This window comes from Salvelinus sp. IW2-2015, unplaced genomic scaffold, assembly GCF_002910315.2.
Source record: "Salvelinus sp. IW2-2015 unplaced genomic scaffold, ASM291031v2 Un_scaffold1499, whole genome shotgun sequence".
In the NCBI taxonomy this organism is placed as follows: domain Eukaryota; kingdom Metazoa; phylum Chordata; class Actinopteri; order Salmoniformes; family Salmonidae; genus Salvelinus; species Salvelinus sp. IW2-2015.
Window position 1 is genome coordinate 143,766 of NW_019942947.1, and position 20,776 is coordinate 164,541.

Sequence of the window (20,776 nt, forward strand, 5' to 3'; positions counted from 1 at the left end):
TGTTGGTTCAATTCCCATGTTTCTCAATGTTAATTCTTGTACCTTTCCAGAGAGGACTTTTCCAGAGACACAAAGCCCTACAGAGGTATGTTAATAAATAATCCCACAATACCCACTTTATACAACAGTATTTTCTATCATACTCAATATGGTAAGGAGACGGCTGACAGGAATTTGTATTACCTCAAGGGTTGCACTTTTTAAAAGTTTTATTGAGTTGAGGTTTCCTTTTACTAGGTATCAGACAGAGAGGGAACATCAATGCTGTTTGTGGGAACAAGAACAGGTAAGGTAGCCGATAACATCAGAATGGCAGTAGCTTGAGTTCATGAATTTCAGCCAGATTTGAGCTAAAATGTTTCTTATGAATATTATACAGATTCAAGCCTCCAGGACTTTCATCAGAACAATCCAGTCTAATTTGTGGTTCATTGGCTTGAAAACTAGACTAGGCAGTAGGGCCCGATTTCTTTCCACTACATGGTAAATGTGATCTAGACTCCATTTTTAAATAAATGTTGGAGGCTGGCATATTTGTTTTGTGGTGTAAAGATTAAAAAGGCCATGACCTTGATAGACAGCCTGTCTTCCAATACTGGGGATGAACCTGGTCATGAACCTCCACCTGTTCTTTGGATACTGGTGCCAGATACATTGAGCAATTGCCCTTGAACTGAGGAAATCTACAGATGATCCCACAACATCCCCATGGACCTTATGGAACTTGTGATGTACTGTAGATTCTGTTGACACAAACTGTGTAAAGGACATACGAATGAGATTTCCTGGACACTGGTATGGGGAAAAATGGACTCCACTTGTTGATTGACCAATGGTGATTGGTCACATATGTCCAGTGTGACCCAATTTTTATTTTGTTAAACTAGGCAAGTCAGTTACGAACAAATTCTAATTTACAATGACGGCCTACCCTGGACGACACTGGGCCAATTGTGCACCGCCCTATGGGACTCCCAATCATGGCCGGATGTGATACAGCCTGGATTAGAACCAGGGACTGTAGTGACTCCTCTTGCACTGGGATGCAGTGCCTTAGATCGCTGCACCACTCGGGAGCCCTGATGCATAGCAAYGGGACAAATGTTCTGTAWACAGTTCTATTCTTACWATCCTCCTAAAATATACATTTTATTGTCACACTGGGATACGTGCTGTGAAATGTGTTGTTTTACAGGGTCAGCCATAGGAGTACTCTGCCCCTGGAGTAAATTAGGTTTAAGTACCTTGCTCAAGGACACATAGACAGATTTTTCACCTTGATTGTATAGTTATTTGTATTGTACAGTTCCTTTTGTGTATTTTGTAGGTATTGTATTATGCGTTGCACATTATTATATTCCATTATTCATTGTATTAATGTGTTGATGTTTTTGATTCTATGGGTTTACAGTCTATTCTATTGAATCCATTTGCTTCTCTGTAAGTCATGGTTTGTGCTTGTTTCACCACCATCAGTGCTCAGTCTATCTGATGTCTATTGTTGCTGTAAGTGTATTGCTGGTGACTAATGTCCCCTCTTGGGATTAATAAGTAGAGGATCTGCAATAAAATCAATACATTTAGACCAGCTAACTTTCTTAATGTTCTTATGTACAAGTGTCCCAATGACATTAGCTACATTGTAAAAATGCAATTGAATGAAGCAAAATGTGAACTGCAAGGGTGTGAGTAGGTCAGTTTAGTTAATCTGTATAATGAACCTCCTGATATTTCAGAYGTGTATTATTGACTAAATTCCAAAACAATTCTTAATTTCTTCAGAGATTCCAAATGAGAAGGATTATGTTGACATTCCTTTAAAAAGTGCATCCTTCCTTGAAGACTTACTGATTGGACAGGTGAATTGGCTCCACATGGGTTTCACCTGTCATTTATACCTTGAGGAAGGATGGAAGGCAGTGGCGGTCAGTGCCGTTTAAGATTAGGGAGTACGATTTATTTTAATGAGTATGGCCTTATTTATATTACAGCATATTCATGACTGTCATTCATATTCCATTCACCCAGCTCAATATAACAGGCTAGGTTTAGGCTACTACATAACTCTAATTTTCCCTATACCCGTCATGAGATTGCTACATCCTAGCCTACGAATTAAAGTTTACAAAGTAGGTGCACAAGTCGAGAAATCAAGGTGACAGCAGTGACACATTCAATGCGGCCTTGCACACTCTTCCTTGCATCTATCTAGCTGATCTAGGGTGTAATCAATAGTCCAAACAACTGCAAACAAGAGTGTCTATTGGACAAATTCAAGAATGTTTATCCTCGTTTTGTTCCGTTAGCTGCTGTTTAAGAAACGTTTTCAACCGAATGACCAGGTTTAAGTGCCTTTTGAACGGGGTATGATAGTAGGTGTCAGGCGCACCGTTTTGTGTCAAGAAATGCAACGCTGCTGGGTTTTTTACGCAATAGTTTCCCGGTGTATCAGAAATGGTCCACCATCCAAAGGACATCCAGCCAACTTGACACAACTGTGGGAAGTATTGGAGTCAACATGGGCCAGCAGCCCTGTGGAACGCTTTCGACACCTTGTAGAGTCCATGCCCCGACGAATTGAGGCTGTTCTGTACACTCAGTGTATATTTGAGTGCTATGAGCATGTACAATAATCATGCACTCATACATGTACTGAACAACAAGTTGTGACCTTTGTTCATTTTACAAGGTTTAATGGGTATACAGCCATATACTGATTAACCCAGCAGTACTGTAACTATAACAGTGTCATCTATCCCTCTATCCCTGACCCTAACTACAGTATACAAGTACTATAACTATAACCTGTGAAATGAAAAAAAAACGAATGAAAAGCCAAAATTGTAAAGAAAATAAATATTTAAAATCTGGCGCTGAAGTAACCTTGGTCATCTCAGTTTTCTGTGTTTCTTTGCATTGAAGGCTGAGTTGATAGATTCCTGACCTCGAGACGAACTAAGGGAGGTGGAGAAGGAGGTGCAGGAGAAGAGCCAGCAGATAGCCAGGCTAGAAGAGGACCTCCACAGGCTGAGAGAGGCCCTGAGTGGGGTCCTGACATTATGTTATCTTCTTGTATAAGACCTAAAACGAATCTAATCTTGCATGGGGGCCTTGTCTGTGCCACAAACACAGCTCTTCCAGTGTGAATATGCCTCTGCTATCTGCTTCAGTCGTTTTTTTTGTCATTTGTGAGAAGTGAAAGTAATGAAAATAAGACACAAAACATTTACTTAAACAAAAGATTAAGACACTCAAAGATGACATGAATACACATTATACATGGCAAAATGTATAGAATTACCAGAAAATGACCTTTTAAAACAGCAAAATGTTATCTGCACCCTGTGACAAAATGTGTATAATTGCAGGAAATATGTTTTAAACCTGCTAAATTCTCTACACCAACAAGAGGGGTGTGAACAGTTTTATCACGAACAGGCTTGTGTCCATAGAAATAGATGTGGGATGTTCCCCAATGCTGGAAGGGGGGCCTGAGTGAAACAGTTTGGGAACCCCTGGTGTAGAGAGTCATTGTACCATCTAAACCACTGAAATACTCTACATGAAAAAGTATGTGGAAACCTGCTTGTCGAAAATCTTGTTTCAAACTCATGCCCATTAATATGCAGTTGGGCCCCCCTTTGTTGCCTATAACAGCATCCACTCCTCTGGGAAGGCTTTCTTCTAGATGTTGGAACATTGCTCCAGGGACATGCTTCCATTCAGCCACGATCATTCGTGAGGTCGGGCAATGATGTTGGGTGATTAGGCTTGGCTCGCAGTCAGCGTTCCAATTCATCCCAAAGGTGTTCAATGGGGTTGAGGTCAGGGCTCTGTGCAGGCCAGTCAAGTTCTTCCACACCGATCTCAAAAATGTTCATAGATCCTCAAATACCTACCCAGGTATGTTTAGAAATCAATATATTTAATCACATTGTATTACTAAATAATCTCTTCTAGCTATGAAATTTGAATTTAAATTAAGCCTAGCTTTAGACTTAAAGCACTTAAGATGGAGAATCTCCTTTGAACATGCTTCTTAGTCCAGGACTGGGCTTAATCTCTGTCTGGGAAACCGCCCAATGTGTTTTACTAATTACTGATTCTATCTGATAGGCATCCCCAGATCAGGAAATATCATTGCTGTCTGTGAGAACTGGAAAAGGTGAGGCACACCTTCAAGGTGTTCAAAATATGTGTACAGAATAGTTTTTATGAGTTAAAAGAATTGCAAACATATGTATAAGTAAATGTATATGGTATATTACTTAATCAAGTGATCAAAGCTAAGACAAATGATCTGTTACAAGAATATAGGACCCTGGATACAAGCAGTTGTACTACAAAACATTGGTCAGAATGTAAATGAATTACTGATAAATTACAAATAACTTCAATTCCCAGATTCAAGTCACAGTCAGGGACTCCACATTCTGTAATCTGTGGTCCAATGGCTGGCTGGTCCAGCCATCTATAGTGTATCTTAACACTACATGTTGAATGTGATATTGTAGAATCTGGTTGATATGAAAACAGGATTCTACACCACATTCTATTGTAGAGTAAAGAAATGAAACACTTTGAGACCCAACCTCCAGTTAGAAGAATATGACTTCTAGATACCTGTTGGGAGAGAACATGGGGTTGTTTGAAACTTACTCCTCAGCCTGAACTGTTCTCAAAATCACCAAATGACCAGTCAAGCTGTCAATATTATCCAGCAAGTTCTTTACAGAAAAACAAGTTGTACAACCAAAGTTTGACACTGCATTACTCCGAATTGAATAATATAATTTTTATTTAGAAATAAATGTTTTCTAATGATGAGGGATTTGTACAAAGACTGAGTCAATTTTACAGACAAAGTTGTCCTTGAAATGAACATTACAAAAATTCGTTGGAAAAATGGTAATATGATCTACTAAATGTTTATGTAACTTGTTGAAGGTTAAATATAATATAATACTATACAAGATGTTACATTAAATACAGTTTTGCCTAACAATGTACACTTGCTGGATTTATTACTTGAAATGCATGGAGGACATCTACAAAACAAAAACGGTCAATATTTCATGCTATGTTTTAAATCTTTCAAATTGTCATGCCCACCGTTCCTGGGTAAATGCTTTCATTAGCATGGGAAATGACCATTTAGATTATTTGAGTAAATATTGCACATTTAGAGCACTACTGAACTGTAAATTAAAGCACAACTATTACACCAGACTGCTACAACATGATTGACCTTATGACCTCCTGAATGTCACTATTCTATGAATCCAAGTAAGAATCTCAGACTCATTCTACAAAAGCATTAGAATTTCATCAAATGTGCACTAATGACAATACATGACTGCCCTCTAGTGGTTATCCCATAGGCTACAGAAATATTGAGTTAGACTGGTACTTTATAAATCAACTGGTTTTACTCAGAAAGTGGTTAAGAGTTTTAAGTTTGTAAAAAAAAATATTTAGCTGTGTAACATCACCTAATCACCAATAAATCTGTCAACAGAAATAAGACAATGTAAATATGAAACTATTGTGTTACATAGTAAAGGAATGTAATGGGTGTACATTTTGTTGGTGAAGAACTGCATCAAACAAAGTACAGTTGCTGTGTTTATTATTTGAAATGCATGGATGACACCTGCTTCAAAAATATTCATGTTTTAGAAATATATCCTTACCTCTCCTTAAACAGCATAATGTAGCGCCCTTCGCTTTATAACAGGTGAAAGTTTTAATACTCATCTATTTACAATGTGTTAAGGCACTGCACTGCAACACCCGTGCCAATATATCCTCCAAACACCGGCTTCTCGGGCATTATCACTTAAATATACATTCTTCAGACCCTACTGAGTATTCCCTACAATATTTTTACTTCGGCACCTAGAATAGTTTTTGCTTTTAAAGCCAATATGTATTTCAAATACAGTGTTTCAAATACAGTGATTTGCACTCGGGGCATTTATTTGACCTTGGAACATGTTTTAAAACCCATATTTGTTGCAAATGTCACTTAAATATGAAAAAATAGCCATTATTTTAAATATCATGAATAAAAAAAGGTTATTGACGCGTTTCTGTTATGTGAGGAACTTTTATTTTGAAAACTTTTTTCGTGTTACGCTAATCGTAAAGTGAAAGTAAAGTTAGTCCAGGGCCCTATACTACTGCGATCAAGGCTGCGGTAAGATACATATGATGTATTTACGTAGAAATAACCTACATTACATGTTCCGCGCTGTAGCCTAACTTTAAGAATCATATATTTCATATTGATGAATGATTGTGTAATGTTACTACAACGAATAGGCAGGCCTATGCTCCACTGTTCTCTCTCTTGTTTTCAATATTCTGTTCTCCCTCTGACTCTCCCGTAACGCCCTTCTGATTTTAAAAGTGCGCTGCTAAACTCACTCGAATTTCCACTGTTCTTGAAATATGAAACGCAATGGCCTTGTCATTATTAATTAATGTTTGCTTGTTTGGAACTTAAAAAACGGACCAAAGAATATAAGGAACACAACATCACATGATTGCCAGTCAGCAGCCCAGACGGACTTTGCCTGGCCACTTTGTTCTTTGCCCCGCTGTGGGGGTAGAATGCTTGTCAAACAGACCTTGGGCCTCATTTATAAACACTAGTGGTTCTGGGGGGGCAGGGCCCCTGTGACAACAATTTTGGACCCCCTTGTGGCCCCCCTAAATGTGGAGTATGAAATAATTTTTGCTATCGTTCTTTTTTTACATCCGTTATTAGACAGTGGCAACAATGATGATTATGAACGTGGTCTTTTGCCTGCAATGCATTGAAGAAAACGATATGACAACAATAACGTCTAATGTAACTGGCCCCTCTAACAGTACAACTGGCCCCTCTTACAGTACAACTGGCCCCAGCTTGGCCCCCCCAGTTGAAATGGTCTAGAACCGCCACTGTTTATAAACCATGTGTATGTAAAAAATAGAACCCAAAACATGCATACTTTTAAGGACATTGAATTTTTTACTGCGGCACATAGAATAGTTTTTGCTCTAAAAGCCAATATGTATTCCATATACAGTGATTTTATTTGTGGTGAATGTAATGGGCGGAGTTAAAGGCCAGCAACACTCTATTATTCAGGGTCCCGTGAAATTACAACATATATATATATATATATACACACACACATGCATAAGATGAATGGCTTCCATGTTGTAGGCTTATGCTACCTCGTGAGTATGAAAATATCACAGAAAAGATGAGGAATTTATTATGCAATGATCATGGAAATGTGTTTAACCTTTATTTAAGCAGGGAGTCATGCTGAGACCATGGTCTCTTTCGGATATGAGCCCTGCATGAACATCAATAAACAACAATTACACTAAACATATCTATATACACATCAATTACACAATACATGAAAAGCAAACACAAAAATCAACCTAATGATGATTTCATCAACCATATTGATTTCAACTGTCAAGTATTGACCATTCAGTGCAGATGAAAGGGGTGGAGAGAACAGATCCTCAAGCAATTAAGATACAATGTAAAACAAGACAGCAATCCATGCAAAACACAACATTTATAAATAATTGCCTAGGAAATAGATGCCTATTTGTAATTATTTTAAAATGCAAAGATTAATAGAATAGATTTCCTCTCTTTTCACTAATGGCGAATGATTGCTCATATCCCCCATTTGCACAAAATACTAGTCTACTTGCCTGTTTTCAATGCTATACTTCACCAACTAGAAACTTTGTGTAGGCATGGTCTAAAAATTCCTCCTTAGTTGTACATTTTCTCGAAATCTAAAGGCACAACCTAGATTCGAGCCAATGTCTTAAATAAGTGAACATGTTATTACACAACCTCGTGAAAGTGACGAAATGACACGTTTTCATTTTCGTCAAAAACAATTATCGAATAATCGAAGGAGGGCCTTTGATTTGACGGCGTGCACATGCGCAGTTCAGCCCGAGAGACCGTTAGACCAGATGACGTGTTTCTAAGCATGAGTTTAGCAAGCCAACGTCGCCATGACGTCGCCTACAATTGTGATCGAGGATTTCTATTGGTGAAGCAGTTTGTCTGTTTTCATACAATGCTGTCTTTGGTAGAACGGACATTGCTCCATGTAGAAGGCTACTTCACCACCAGAGGGCAGCAGTCTCTAATAAATGTATTTATTTAACCCTTATTTTACCAGGTAAATTGACTGAGAACACATTCTCATTTACATCAATGACCTGGGGAATAGTTACAGGGGAGAGGAGGGGGGATGAAATAGCCAATTGTAAGCTGGGGATGATTAGGTGACCGTGATGGTATGAGGGCCAGATTGAGAATTTAGCCAGGACACCGGGGTTAACAACCCTACTCTAACGATAAGTGCCATGGGATCTTTAGTGACCACAAAGGTCAGGACAGCCGTTTAACGTCCCATCCGAAAGACGGCACCCTACACAGGGAAATGTCCCCAATCACTGCCCTGGGGCATTGTGATATTTTTTTACCCCAGAGGAAAGGGTTCATCCTACTAATAATTTACCAATTTCAGTTTCATACTTCTCAAAGATGATAATTAGCTTATTACAGTTTTTTTCAGTGATTAAAATTCAGCACAACATCATAATTTACAAATTGAAAGGTTATTATATTTTATGATTTTGATTCACATTGATGGTGGTGACTGAACTCAGGGGTGGCCAGCCAACGTACATTACTATATTATATTTATTAACTACGCAGTGTATGCAATATTTAGGCAGAATATAATTGAGCTATTCTTACTATACAGTACATGTACTAAAATACATTAATTCTACAGGTCAGTTCATCTCGATACTTCAAAACTCCTAAGAACGTCACAAGTCCGATGTGTGGGTCTTCCAGTGAGTTGGAGAGGATTGAGGAAACATGGAACAGTTTGAAAGCTTCATATGGACTGTATGTGAAACATTTCTGATTTGCACATTTTGTGGCTTGTCTTGTTTTAAAAAAACAAATGATCAATGTAGATATTTCCTTCATGACATTTGAATCAGAGTTATTATTAGCCTACTATATAGTCTTAGTTTTAATTTGACTGAAACATTGTAGAAAAAACCATGGAGGAGAAAAGTACATTTCAGTAACATTTATTGACTGAATTTGCAGATAACAGGCTATCTTGGGTTTGGTGTCACATCTTTAAATGTAATGTATGCTGATGTTTTATTTCTTCTCTATTTCCAGATACCTGTTATATTGGTGCTTGAAAGCATTGGATCCTGTATTGCATGTGGTAGAGCTGAGTACAGAATAGGGGATGAATGTTGTCCCATGTGTTTAAAAGGTAAGGACCGTCTTTTTACATCATATGAATCACCAGACGGTAATAAACACCAACATATAACTTTTATCCTTCTAAACATTGAACCCTGTTCTACATATGATCCAGCCATCTATAAAATAGGTAATAGATATTGCATAATGTGTAGGCCTGGTAAGGACCTTGTGTATTTTTATGAGTTAATTAAAATAATAACAACAATAATAATTATGATAATAATAATACCAAAACATAATTATTTTCTGGTTCTCTTTTCAACAGGATATCATGTAAATAGTCATTGTACTAAATCTACATTCACCCCCTGTGTGCTCTGTATTGACTCCACGTTCCTTGATGAGCCCAGTGGTAAAACAACATGCAACAACTGTACCACATGTGATCCAGGTGAGAATTCTGTGTTCTGGGCATAAACACTGAGCTACTTTACTATATCAGCTGTTGTTTTAATGAAATACAACAGACTTTACATTTAGCTTCAGATACCAAGTGACATGTTTTCTCTATAGGTTTGGGTTTGATGGTGAAGCAGCCATGTACACCTTCATCAGACACTGTCTGTGGGACACTGGAGGGGTTCTACTGTCTAGACCCAACTAAGGATGGTTGTAGAGCAGCCCAGAGACACAGCAGCTGTAAACCTGGTCAATACATCAGCCACACAGGTTGGTCTTCTGTCTCACTCATAATACTAATTGTATCGTTATAATTCAATTGAGTCAAGTTTTTATCTTCATTGTGAACAATCATTAACAGTTAATGGAATTATATAAAGGGGGGGAACGAATGCAATCTTTCATTAACATTTCAACATGTATTTSTGCAGGAACAACATCTACAGATACTGTGTGTTCTGACTGCCCTGGTAAAACCTATTCAGATGGATCATTAACATCTTGTCAACCACATACAGAGTAAGTGTGAACATGATTAGTTAGTTCAAAAGGTTATTCCCCTGAAGATATAAATACATGAATATACTCAAATAGAAACTTTAAAAAACATACCTCTGTTTATCTTTAACAGATGTGAATTCTTGGAAATTGAACCAGGAACTCCTTGGTTGGATTCAGAATGTGGAGTAGCCTCACTCCCCACAGCTCGAGTCATAGCTGGTGTTCTGATAGGTGTTCTATTTGTTCTGATTGCCACCATAACTGGTGTTTGTTTATTTATGAGAAATAGAGAAATGGAGAGAAGAGAAATAGTGAGAACAAGACAAAACTTAGGTAAGATGACTGGAATTGTATTTGTACCATTCATTGTTTTCATTGCCTGTGATATTCAGTTTACTCTGTGAATGCTGCATGTTCTACTTCTCATAGTGTAGATTACTACTGTTTTATCGTCATGGTTACATGGTATGTTTATTACAATATTGGTCATCTGTCTTTTTTATAGACCCTCAAATACCTACACAGGTATGTTTGTAAATCTATGAATATCTTTCATCACATTGTACTACTTTGTGCTTTCTTCTGACTGACATTTTAATTTATTGGGCCAGTTTCCCAGACAGAGATTATGCCTAGTTTTGGAATAAAAAGCATTTTAAATGGAAAGTCTTCATTGAATGCGCTTCTTAGTCCAGGACTGAGTGTAATATCTGTCTGGGAAACTGGCCCAATGTGTTTAACTCATTTCTGATTCCATTTGATAGGCATCTCCAGATCAGGAAATACCAATGCTGTCTGGGGGAACTGGAAACGGTAAGGCATACCTTCATGGTTTTCAAAATATGTACAGAATAGTTTTTATGAGTTAAAAGAATTTCAAACATATTTATGAGTAAATGTATATGGTATATAACTTTATCAAGTCATCAATGCTAAGACCAATGATATGATACAAGAATATAGGACAAGCTATTGTACTACAAAACATTGTCCAGAATGTAAATGAATTACTGATAAATGACAAATTACTTCTCTCCCCAGATTCACGCTCCCATCACAGTCAGGGAGTCAACATTCTGTAATCTGTGGTCCACTGGCTGGCTGGTCCAGCCATCTCTAGTGTATCTTAACACTACATGTTAAATGTGATATTGTAGAATCTGGTTGATATGAAAACAGGATTCTACACCACATTCAATTGTTGTGTAAAGAAATGAAACACATTGAAACCCAACCTCCAGTTAGAAGAATGTGACTTCTAGATACCTGTTGGGAGAGGACCACTGTGTCTTTGTATCACATGGGGATGTTTGAAACTTACTCATCAGCCTGAACTGTTCCCACTTGTGTCAGCGAATAGATAGCTTTTTGCGTGAACAGTTGATGTTGAGATGTGTCTGTTACTTGAACTCTGAAGCATTTATTTTGGCTGCAATTTCTGAGGCTGGTAACTCTAATGCACTTATCCTCTGCAGCTGAGGTAACTCTGGATCTTCCTTTCCTGTGTCGGTCCTCATGAGAGCCAGTTTCATCATAGCTCTCTATGGTTTTCGCGACTGCACTTGAAGAAACTTTCAAAATGTTCCGTATTGACTGACATTCATGTTTTAAAGTAATGATGGACTGTCGTTTCTCTTTGGTTATTTGAGCTGTTCTTGCCATAATATGGACATGGTATTTTACCAAATAGGGCTATCTTCTGTATACCACCCCTACCTTGTCACAACACAACTGATTGGCTCAAATGCATTAAGAAGGAAATAAATTCCACAAATTAACTTTTAACAAGGCACACTCCAGGTGACTACTTCATGAAGCTGGTTGAGAGAATGCCAAGAGTGTGCAAAGCTGTCATCAAGGCAAAGGGTGCCTACTTTGAGGAATCTCAAATATAAACTATATTTGGATTTGTTTAACACTTTTTGGTTACTATGTGATTCCATATGTGTTATTTCATAGTTTTGATGTCTTCACTATTATTGTACAATGTAGAAAATAGTAAAAATAAAGAACCTCATGAATGAGTAGGTGTGTTCAAACTTCGGACTGGTACTGTAGGTGCTGGCCTAATAAAGTCTAGATGAAAAATAATTGAAACGTTGTCATTAAAGGTGGTAGTAAGGAGCATATACAGTGTCCAGGCCTTTCTGTTCTTTTTATAACTACATCACTGGATACCACATCATTGGTTACTACATCATTGCTTACGGTGACAGCATGATAAAAGGATAACTATGAATGAGAAGAGAGGACAGTCTACCCACTGTATGTGACTACAGATTTACTTAGAATGGGAGAGAGGGGTCAGTACATAACCTGGTACTAGTCTCTACTATGAACTATGAACATGAGCGAGAGCGTCATAAACCCTAGTTGATCTATTCTCCAGGCACTAGGCTCGCTGTTTGCTCTGCAGGGTCAAGATGCAATTGTCTCCATAGGCAGACTTAGGGCCTCCTCCATAAGAACGTCACATCTGGGCTATACATCTCAACACTTTCAGCGTCCGGCTGAGCTGCATTCGATACTGACCTTAAACCTCAGCTAACTCATGTTTCCTAGGGACTATACTTCCCTCAGTGTTGTAGTCCAGCTGCGGAGAGGATCACAGAATCGAGTGAGATATGGACAAAAACTTTATATGATATTGGCTTGAGATTTAGAATAATTAGATCATATCTGTTTAATGCTACTGACAGCAGAGGGCGGTACAACTAGACAGTGACCGGATGTAAGCCCTGTGTTGCTGGAGATACATGATATCTAACCTTTTGTTTATACTTGAACTCAGCTGCTTCCTGTTTAAGTCTTAGTTAAATATATGTTAATGCTACTGACACTAGAAGCCAGTACAACCTAGCCATGACTGGATGCATGCTCTTTCTAAATAATTAACTTATTTGTACACGGTACCTCACTACGTGTACGACTACAACGCAAAACAGAATATTAATTATTGTAACACATGCTGATGGTGATATGACATGGGACAGAGTAAATGATAATATAGATTATATTGTGACAATATCCTCTTGTGGTTCTGGAAAATAATAAATGATTGGAGCTGTACAACTATTCTGTGGCATCATGTCAGAATAAAGAATCCGTGTGGAAGAGATTGTATATGACTCGTTAACTATGACTCAACACTTTCAGGAATTCTCATTGAAGTAGGTTTATTGTTGTTTACTCAAGATCAGTTTAGCACTGCCAACAAAAAACATATCAGAATCGAAGACACAACCTTCAAATAGGTATGTAAACACATTTATAAATCTTTATAGTGTTTTTATTTACAATTTTAGAAGGCGATAGAGTGATAAGTTGGACAGATTAGATGTGAAAAAAGCATTTTCCCACACAACAATCTGTCCTTCTCACTATCACGCATCAGTTTCGCTTCCATCACCCCATTCTTAAATTTATAAATAGACCCGACGGGCCTCATTGCCTGCTTGAATTATGCAGAAACGGCAGCGTTATGGTATGTAATTGATTATGTGTGGAAGGGGAGAAATTGTGCTTTAAACAATGGTTATTGCATTTACAGTTGATCGGGAAGTATTACGTTTTGGGGCACATAAATCATAAGGCAATTATCACGGACCAGACGGCGATGTACGAGTTACGTTAGTATACGCTATTCAAATCTTCCAAAGCGAAGTGACACCTGCACTTTACATTTTTGAGTTATTACTTAAAACCGATCAGAATTCCGAAGGTGCAATTTCGAAATTGGGTAGGCATCATCAGTTTTTATTGTTCATTGATAATATAGAGAGCAATTATACTTGTCAAAAATGTCCAGATCAATAGCCCATGTCAGCAACAATTTTTTCCTAGGTTTTGTGCCATAGATTTTGTTGTAAATGTTTGCGTTCTCAAAGATAGAATGAATACACATATATAACATGGAAAATGTATAGAATTGCAAAGAATATAATTGAAACTTTATTAAACAAGACAAAATGTTCCTTGCACCCTGGAATGACAAATAATTGTGTATGAATGCTGAAATTGATTTTTTTATATTTATAATTTTACCCAATTCTTCCGTACCAATTATTCGTGGTAATATCTAGTATATATATATCTTCTGTCTCATCGCTACAACTCCCGTACGGGCTCGGGAGAGACGAAGGTCGAAAGTCATGCGTCCTCGAAGCACATACCCAACCAAGCCGCACTGCTTCTTAACACAGCGCGCCTCCAACCGGAAGCCAGCCGCCACCAATGTGTAGGAGAAACACCGTGCACCCGCCCCCTTGCTTAGCGCACTGCGCCCGTGAACGTTGTGGACGCGATGAGTAGGCGACAGGAGTTGTGGAGCGCGATGAGACAAGATATCCCTACGGCCAAACCCTCCACTAACCGGACGACGCTAGGCCATATGTGCGTCGCCCACGGACCCCCGGTCGCGGCCGGCTGCGATCAAGCTGGGCCGAACTCAGAGACTCTGGCTGCGACAAAGCTGGGCGGACAACCCAGAGACTCTGGTGGCACAGCAGCGCTGCGATGCAGTGCCCTAGACCACTGCGCACCCGGGAGGCCCGGAAACCTGCAATATAAACTGCTATAATCTCTACTACACCATGGTGTCAAACTCTGGCCGCGGGCCAAATTTGCCCGTGGGTAATAATTATGGCCCGCGAGGACAATACTAAATTACTACTAGAGGCTGGCCCACCGGTTATTATACAGCGCATATCCGCGTAATACTACGAATCACTATAATGCTCTGCTGTTGTTTTCGCGCGCAATCAGGACAGGACCAGAAACGCCCTCTCCTCTGTGACAGTAGTCATAGCAACATAGACGCTACAACTGTCAGCGCGCTATCCCTTCCCAAAAATGGAAGAAAGAAAGGCAGAAAACAGGAGCTTTCTGGTAAAGTGGGAGGCAAGAATATCTGTTTACATATGTAAAAGACAAACCTGTTTGTCTTGTTTGTGGAGTCAAGTGCTGTAAGTAAGGAGTACAACATTAGAGACACTATAGAACGAAACACCATGACAAATACAAGGACATGGACATGACTCAAAGGAGCACAGAAAGTAGAGGAGATGAAAATAAGTTTGGTTTCAAACAGAATATGTTCAAAAAGCCACATCACAAAGTGAGGCTGCTGTAAAGGCTAGTTATATAGTGCAGCATAGAATCGCAAAATCAGCCGGCCCTTTAATGAGGGAGAGTTCGTGAAAAAGTGCATGATGAAAGTTTGTGACCTCGTATGCCCATTTTTCAAACGTGAGCCTGAGCAGGAATCAGAATGAATAGAACACATGTGATCTTGTCCACCAATTCTGTATGACAGCTGATGGAAAAGGGAAAAGATTTTCGTTGCGTTCCTCCCTCGCTGTGGATGAGAGCTGCGACGCATCTGGAAAAAGTTTATTTTGGTATTTAAATTCAGAAGGCTGCAAATAGAAAAGAGGCATACGATTTTTATTTTTATTTTATTATAATTAAATAAATGAATGCCATTGATGTTTTTTTCATTTGAATATCGATTTTGATTCTCCACTATTAAAATTATATATTGTATGGTAATAAGCGATGCTTGTTTCATATTCAATGTTAAAGCAAACTTGTTTGGTCCAATATTAAAGGTTCATTTGTACATGTTGGCCCGCGACTTTGTTAGGTTTTACATTTGCCACTAGGGTATTTGAGTTTGACACCCCTGCTCTACACCAACTAGAGGGGTGTGAACAGTTTGTGTCATGAACAGTGCTTGTGCCCAATAGAAATAACATGGGCGCGGGTTGTTCCCAATGCTGGAAGGGGGGCCTGAGTGAAACAGTTTGGGAACCCTGCTGTAGAGAGTTCATTGTACCATCTAAACCACTGTGAATTGCTCTCAAAATTATGTGGAACCTGCTTTGTTGAACATTCTTGTTTCAAACTCATGTGCATAATATGGAGTTTGGTCCTCCCTTTGCTGCTATAAACAGCCTCCACTCTTCTGGGAAGGCTTTCCCACATAGATGTTGGAAATATTGCTGCAGACGGAGGACTTGCTTCATGAAAGACCACAGACAATTAGATGAGGTCAACGGCACTGATGTTGGGTGATTAGGCCTGGCTTGCAGTCAGCTTTCCAATTCATCCTAAAGGTGTTCAATGGGGCTGAGGTCAGGGCTCTGTGCAGCAGGCCAGTCAAGTTCTTCCACACCGATCTCGAACATCAAAACATTTCTGTACGGACCTCRCTTTGTCCACAGGGGCATTTGTCATGCTGAAACAGGAAAGGGCCTTCCCCAAACTGTTGCCGCAAAGTTGGAAGCACAGAATCGGCTAGACTGTCATTGTATGCTGTAGCGTTAATATTTCCCTTCACTGGAACTAAGGAGTCTGAACCATGGAAGAAACAGCCCCAGGCCATTATTCCTCCTCCACCAAACTTTACAGTTGGGACTATGCATTGGGGCAGGTAGCGTTCTCCTGGCATYCGCCAAACCCAGATKTGTCCGTCGGACTGCCAGATGGTGAAGCTTGATTAATAACTCCAGAGAATGCATTTCCACTGCTCCAGAGTCTGACGTGTTGCGCATGGTGATATTAGGCTTGATCTTAGGCTGGTGCTCGGCCATGGAAACCCATTTCGTGAAGCTCCCGACAAACAGTTATTGTACTGAAGTTGCTTCCAGAGGCAGTTTGGAAGTCAGTAGTGAGTGTTGCAACCGAGGTCAGACTATTTTTACACRCTATGCGCTTCAGCACTTGAGCTTGTGTGGCCTACCACTTCGCAGCTGAGCTGTTGTTGCTCCTAGACGTTTCCACTTCACTTTATTTTGAAATGTAAAGATTTACTAAATAGACTTCCTCTCTTCTCATTMACGGCAAATKATTGCATCTTGTTATTAACCTGTTTATTGTTATGAATAAGCCTGTCCATCATATCCCCCATTTGTACAAAATACTAGTCTACTTGCCTGTTTCCAATGCTAAACTTCAACCACTAGAAACTGTGCATAGGCATGGTCTAAAGTTTGCGGGAAGGTGAGCACATTTTCATGTCAAGTTCAGTTTTTATAAATGCCAACTTTTACTTGAAAACTGACACACGCATGTTTTAGGGTCCGTTTTGTACATATGCACAGTTTATAAATGAGGCCCCAGGCCGGGGTTTGAGAAATCAATTAGAGAAGAATTCCTTCATAGTTGTACATTCTCTCAATCTAAAGGCACAACCTAGATTGGAGCTAATGTCTTTACTTGAACATGTTATTACTCCAACCTAGTGAAAGTGATAAACTGACACGTTTATATTTTTGTCAAAAACTACTTTATATCGAAAGTGTCTTTGATTTGACGGCTTGCACATGCGCAGATCGTCTCGAGACGACAGTTAGACCCGATTACGTGTTTCTAAGCATGAGTCGCCATGACATCACCTACAAGTGTGATCGAGGATTTCTATTGGTGAAGCAGTTATAGTCTGTCTTCATACCCTGCTGTCTTTGGTAGAAAGGACATTGCTCCATGTACAAGGCTACTTCACCACAAGAGGGCACCATTCTAACTATTTGCCAAATTCTCAGTTGATAATTTCTCAGTTGATAAGTTGATAATTAGTTTATTACAGTTTTTTTTGCAGTGATTCAATTCAGCAAGACATCATCATTTACAAATTGAAAGTTTATTATATTTTATTATGGTTCAGTTTCATTCACTATTGATGGTGGTGACTGATAACTCAGGGGTGGCCAGTAAACGTACTATACTATATTATATTTAGTAACTGGGCAGTGTATGCAATATTTATGCAGAATATAATTGAACTATTCTAACTATACAGTACAGGTACTAAAATACATTAAGTCCACAGGTCAGTTCATCTCGATACTTCAAAACTCCTAAGAACGTCACAAATCCAGTATGTGGGTCTTCCAGTGAGTTGGTGAGGCATGAGGAAACATGGCACCTATTGAAAGCTTCATATGGTCTGTAAGTGAAACATTTCTGATTTGTACATTTGTGGCTTGTGTTGTTTAAAGAAACAAATGATCAAAATAAATATTTCCTTTATGAAATATGAATCAAGAGTTATTATTAGCCTACTATATTGTCTTAGTTTCAATTTTACTGAAACCTTGGAGGAGAGAAAAAAAAACATGGAGGAGAGAAGTACTTTTCAGTAACATTTATTGACTGAATTTGCAGAAAACAGGTTCTCTTGGGTTTGGTGTCACATCTTTAAATGTAATGTATGCTGATGTAACGGATGTGAAATGGCTAGCTAGTTAGCGGTGGTACGCGCTAATAGCCTTTCAATCGGTGACGTCACTTGCTCTGAGACTTGAAGTAGTGGTTCCCCTTGCTCAGCAAGGGCCGCGGCTTTTGTGGAGCGATGGGTAACGATGCTTCGTGGGTGACTGTTGTTAATGTGTGCAGATGGTCCCTGGTTCGCGCGAGGGGACGGACGTAAAGTTATACTGTTACACTGATGTTTTATTTATTCTCTATTTGCAGATACCCATAACTTTGATACTTCTAAACGTTGAACACTGTTCTACATATGATCACCTCATCTATAAAATAGGTGATAGATATTGCACAATGTGTTGGCCTGGTAAGGACATTGTGTATTTTTATGAGGGGTTAATTATAATAACAACTAATAATTATGATGATAATAATAATACCAAAACATAATTATTTTCTGGTATTCTTTTCAACAGGATATCATGTACATAGTCATTGTACTAAATCTACATTCACCTCCTGTGTGCCCTGTATTGACTCCACGTTCCTTGATGAGCCCAGTGGTAAAACAACATGCAACAACTGTACCACATGTGATCCAGGTGAGAATTCTGTGTTCTGGGCATAAACACTGAGCTACTTTACTATATCAGCTGTTGTTTTGATGAAATACAACAGACTTTACATTTAGCTTCAGATACCAAGTGACATGTTTTCTCTATAGGTTTGGGTTTGAAGGTAAAGCAGCCATGTACACCTTCATCAGACACTGTCTGTNTAGATGTGTGTTGTGCTCTGTTTGATCTGGTATCAGTTTTAGTTTGAAGAGTTTTGTAACCTGAAGCTTCAAGTTTTTACGTTCATTTTTGTTTATTTTTACATTTGTTTAGTTTTAATGTTAGTCCACCTTTATGGTTCAAAGGCAGAGGGATAGATGACACTGTTATAGTTACAGTACTTTTATACTGTAGTTATGGTCAGATATAGAGGGATAGATGACACTGTTATAGTTAGATCACTTTTATACTGTAGTTAGGGTCAGGTATAGAGGGATAGATGACACTGTTATAGTTAGAGTACTTTTATACTGTAGTTAGGGTAAGATATAGAAGGATAGATGACACTATTAAAGTTATAGCACTGCTGTGGTAATCAGTATATGGCTGTATACCCATTAAACCTTATCAAATGGACAAAGATCACAACTTGCTGTTCAGTACATTATCAAATCAAATGTTATTGGTCACTACATATGTTAATGCGAGTGTAGCGAAATACTTGTGCTTCTAGTTGCGACAGTGCAGTAATATCTAATAAGTAATCTAGCAAATTCACAACGACTGCCTTATAAACACAAATGTAAAGGGATGAATAAGAATACAGTGGCTTGCGAAATATTCACCCCCTTGGTATTTTTCGTATTTTGTTGCCTTACAACCTGGAATTAAAATAGATTTTTTAAACATCCCCACAGCATGATGCTGCTACCACCATGCTTTATTGTGGGGAAGGTGTTCTCGGGTTGATGAGTGGAACGCTTATGGAGAGATATTTGGAGTGCTGTGACATGTCAGTACTACAACTTTCTGCATAGTTTGGAGGAAGAAGGCAACCTTGACCTGTAGAATTCTATCCACCTGTCACGTTCCTGACCTTATTTCCTTTGTTTAGTCTTTGTTTAGTTGGTCAGGACGTGAGCTGGGTGGGTGTAGTCTATGTTATGTGTTTCTTTGTTTAGGTTTGTCTTATTGGCCTGATATGGTTCTCAATCAGAGGCAGGTGTTTTACATTGTCTCTGATTGGGAACCATATTAAGGTAGCCTGTTTTCACTGTTGGTTTGTGGGTGATTGTTCCTGTTCTTGCGTTCATCTGTTTTTGTGTTTAGTTCGGGACTGTAGCTTCGTTGGGTTTTCGTCTGTTTGTTTGTTATTATTAAAAAAGTATTCTAATAAATATGGATTCAAACCACGCTGCGCTTTGGTCCTTCCTCTCCTTCCACCGACGAAAGCCATTACACCACTCTCTCTGTGTGGACATTGTGTTCCTACCTCATCTGCGGGCAAGATCTGCAGCATTTCAGAGATTTGGAATAATCACCGTTTAAGCACAGAGGTGAACTTGACACCTCATCAGCTGTGGCATATTGGAATGCTCCAAACACCTGTGTCTGAGCCAGACTATGCAGAGTATGAGTCTGTGATGTGAATGGCTTGACAGATCTTCCTATACATTTATCGTCACTAATACAGATTTATTTTGAGCATTCCAGATTCAGCAGGTGGAGGACCTGCTTTATCAGGAGGATAATCTGGAAACACTGATAATGGGTCATT

The 20,776-nt window shown here is 38.9% G+C and overlaps 1 protein-coding gene and 1 long non-coding RNA gene across 6 annotated transcripts in view; both read left to right on the forward strand.

The window, feature by feature from the left end:
- The window catches only part of LOC112071034 (tumor necrosis factor receptor superfamily member 14-like), a 30,549-nt gene that overhangs the window by 6,782 nt on the left and 2,991 nt on the right, over positions 1–20,776 (forward strand). The window contains exons 1-9 of one of the 5 annotated variants that reach the window (XM_070439225.1): positions 8,864–8,953; positions 9,242–9,341; positions 9,600–9,725; positions 9,848–10,003; positions 10,165–10,252; positions 10,365–10,567; positions 10,740–10,759; positions 10,999–11,047; positions 11,276–12,363. In XM_070439225.1, coding sequence (XP_070295326.1) covers positions 8,924–8,953; positions 9,242–9,341; positions 9,600–9,725; positions 9,848–10,003; positions 10,165–10,252; positions 10,365–10,567; positions 10,740–10,759; positions 10,999–11,047; positions 11,276–11,316 — 813 coding nt within the window. In that variant the 5' untranslated portion in view covers positions 8,864–8,923 and the 3' untranslated portion in view covers positions 11,317–12,363. Of the gene's footprint in view, positions 1–50; positions 86–237; positions 287–379; positions 1,589–8,863; positions 8,954–9,241; positions 9,342–9,382; positions 9,492–9,599; positions 9,726–9,847; positions 10,004–10,164; positions 10,253–10,364; positions 10,568–10,739; positions 10,760–10,998; positions 11,048–11,275; positions 12,364–20,776 lie in introns of those variants that run through there. The other 4 variants (XM_070439222.1, XM_070439226.1, XM_070439223.1 and 1 more) reach the window with 4 other exon arrangements.
- LOC139024431 (uncharacterized) lies at positions 18,731–19,219 on the forward strand. Its single transcript, XR_011475735.1, has 3 exons — positions 18,731–18,809; positions 18,919–19,044; positions 19,167–19,219. It is a non-coding gene; the product is annotated as an uncharacterized lncRNA (long non-coding RNA).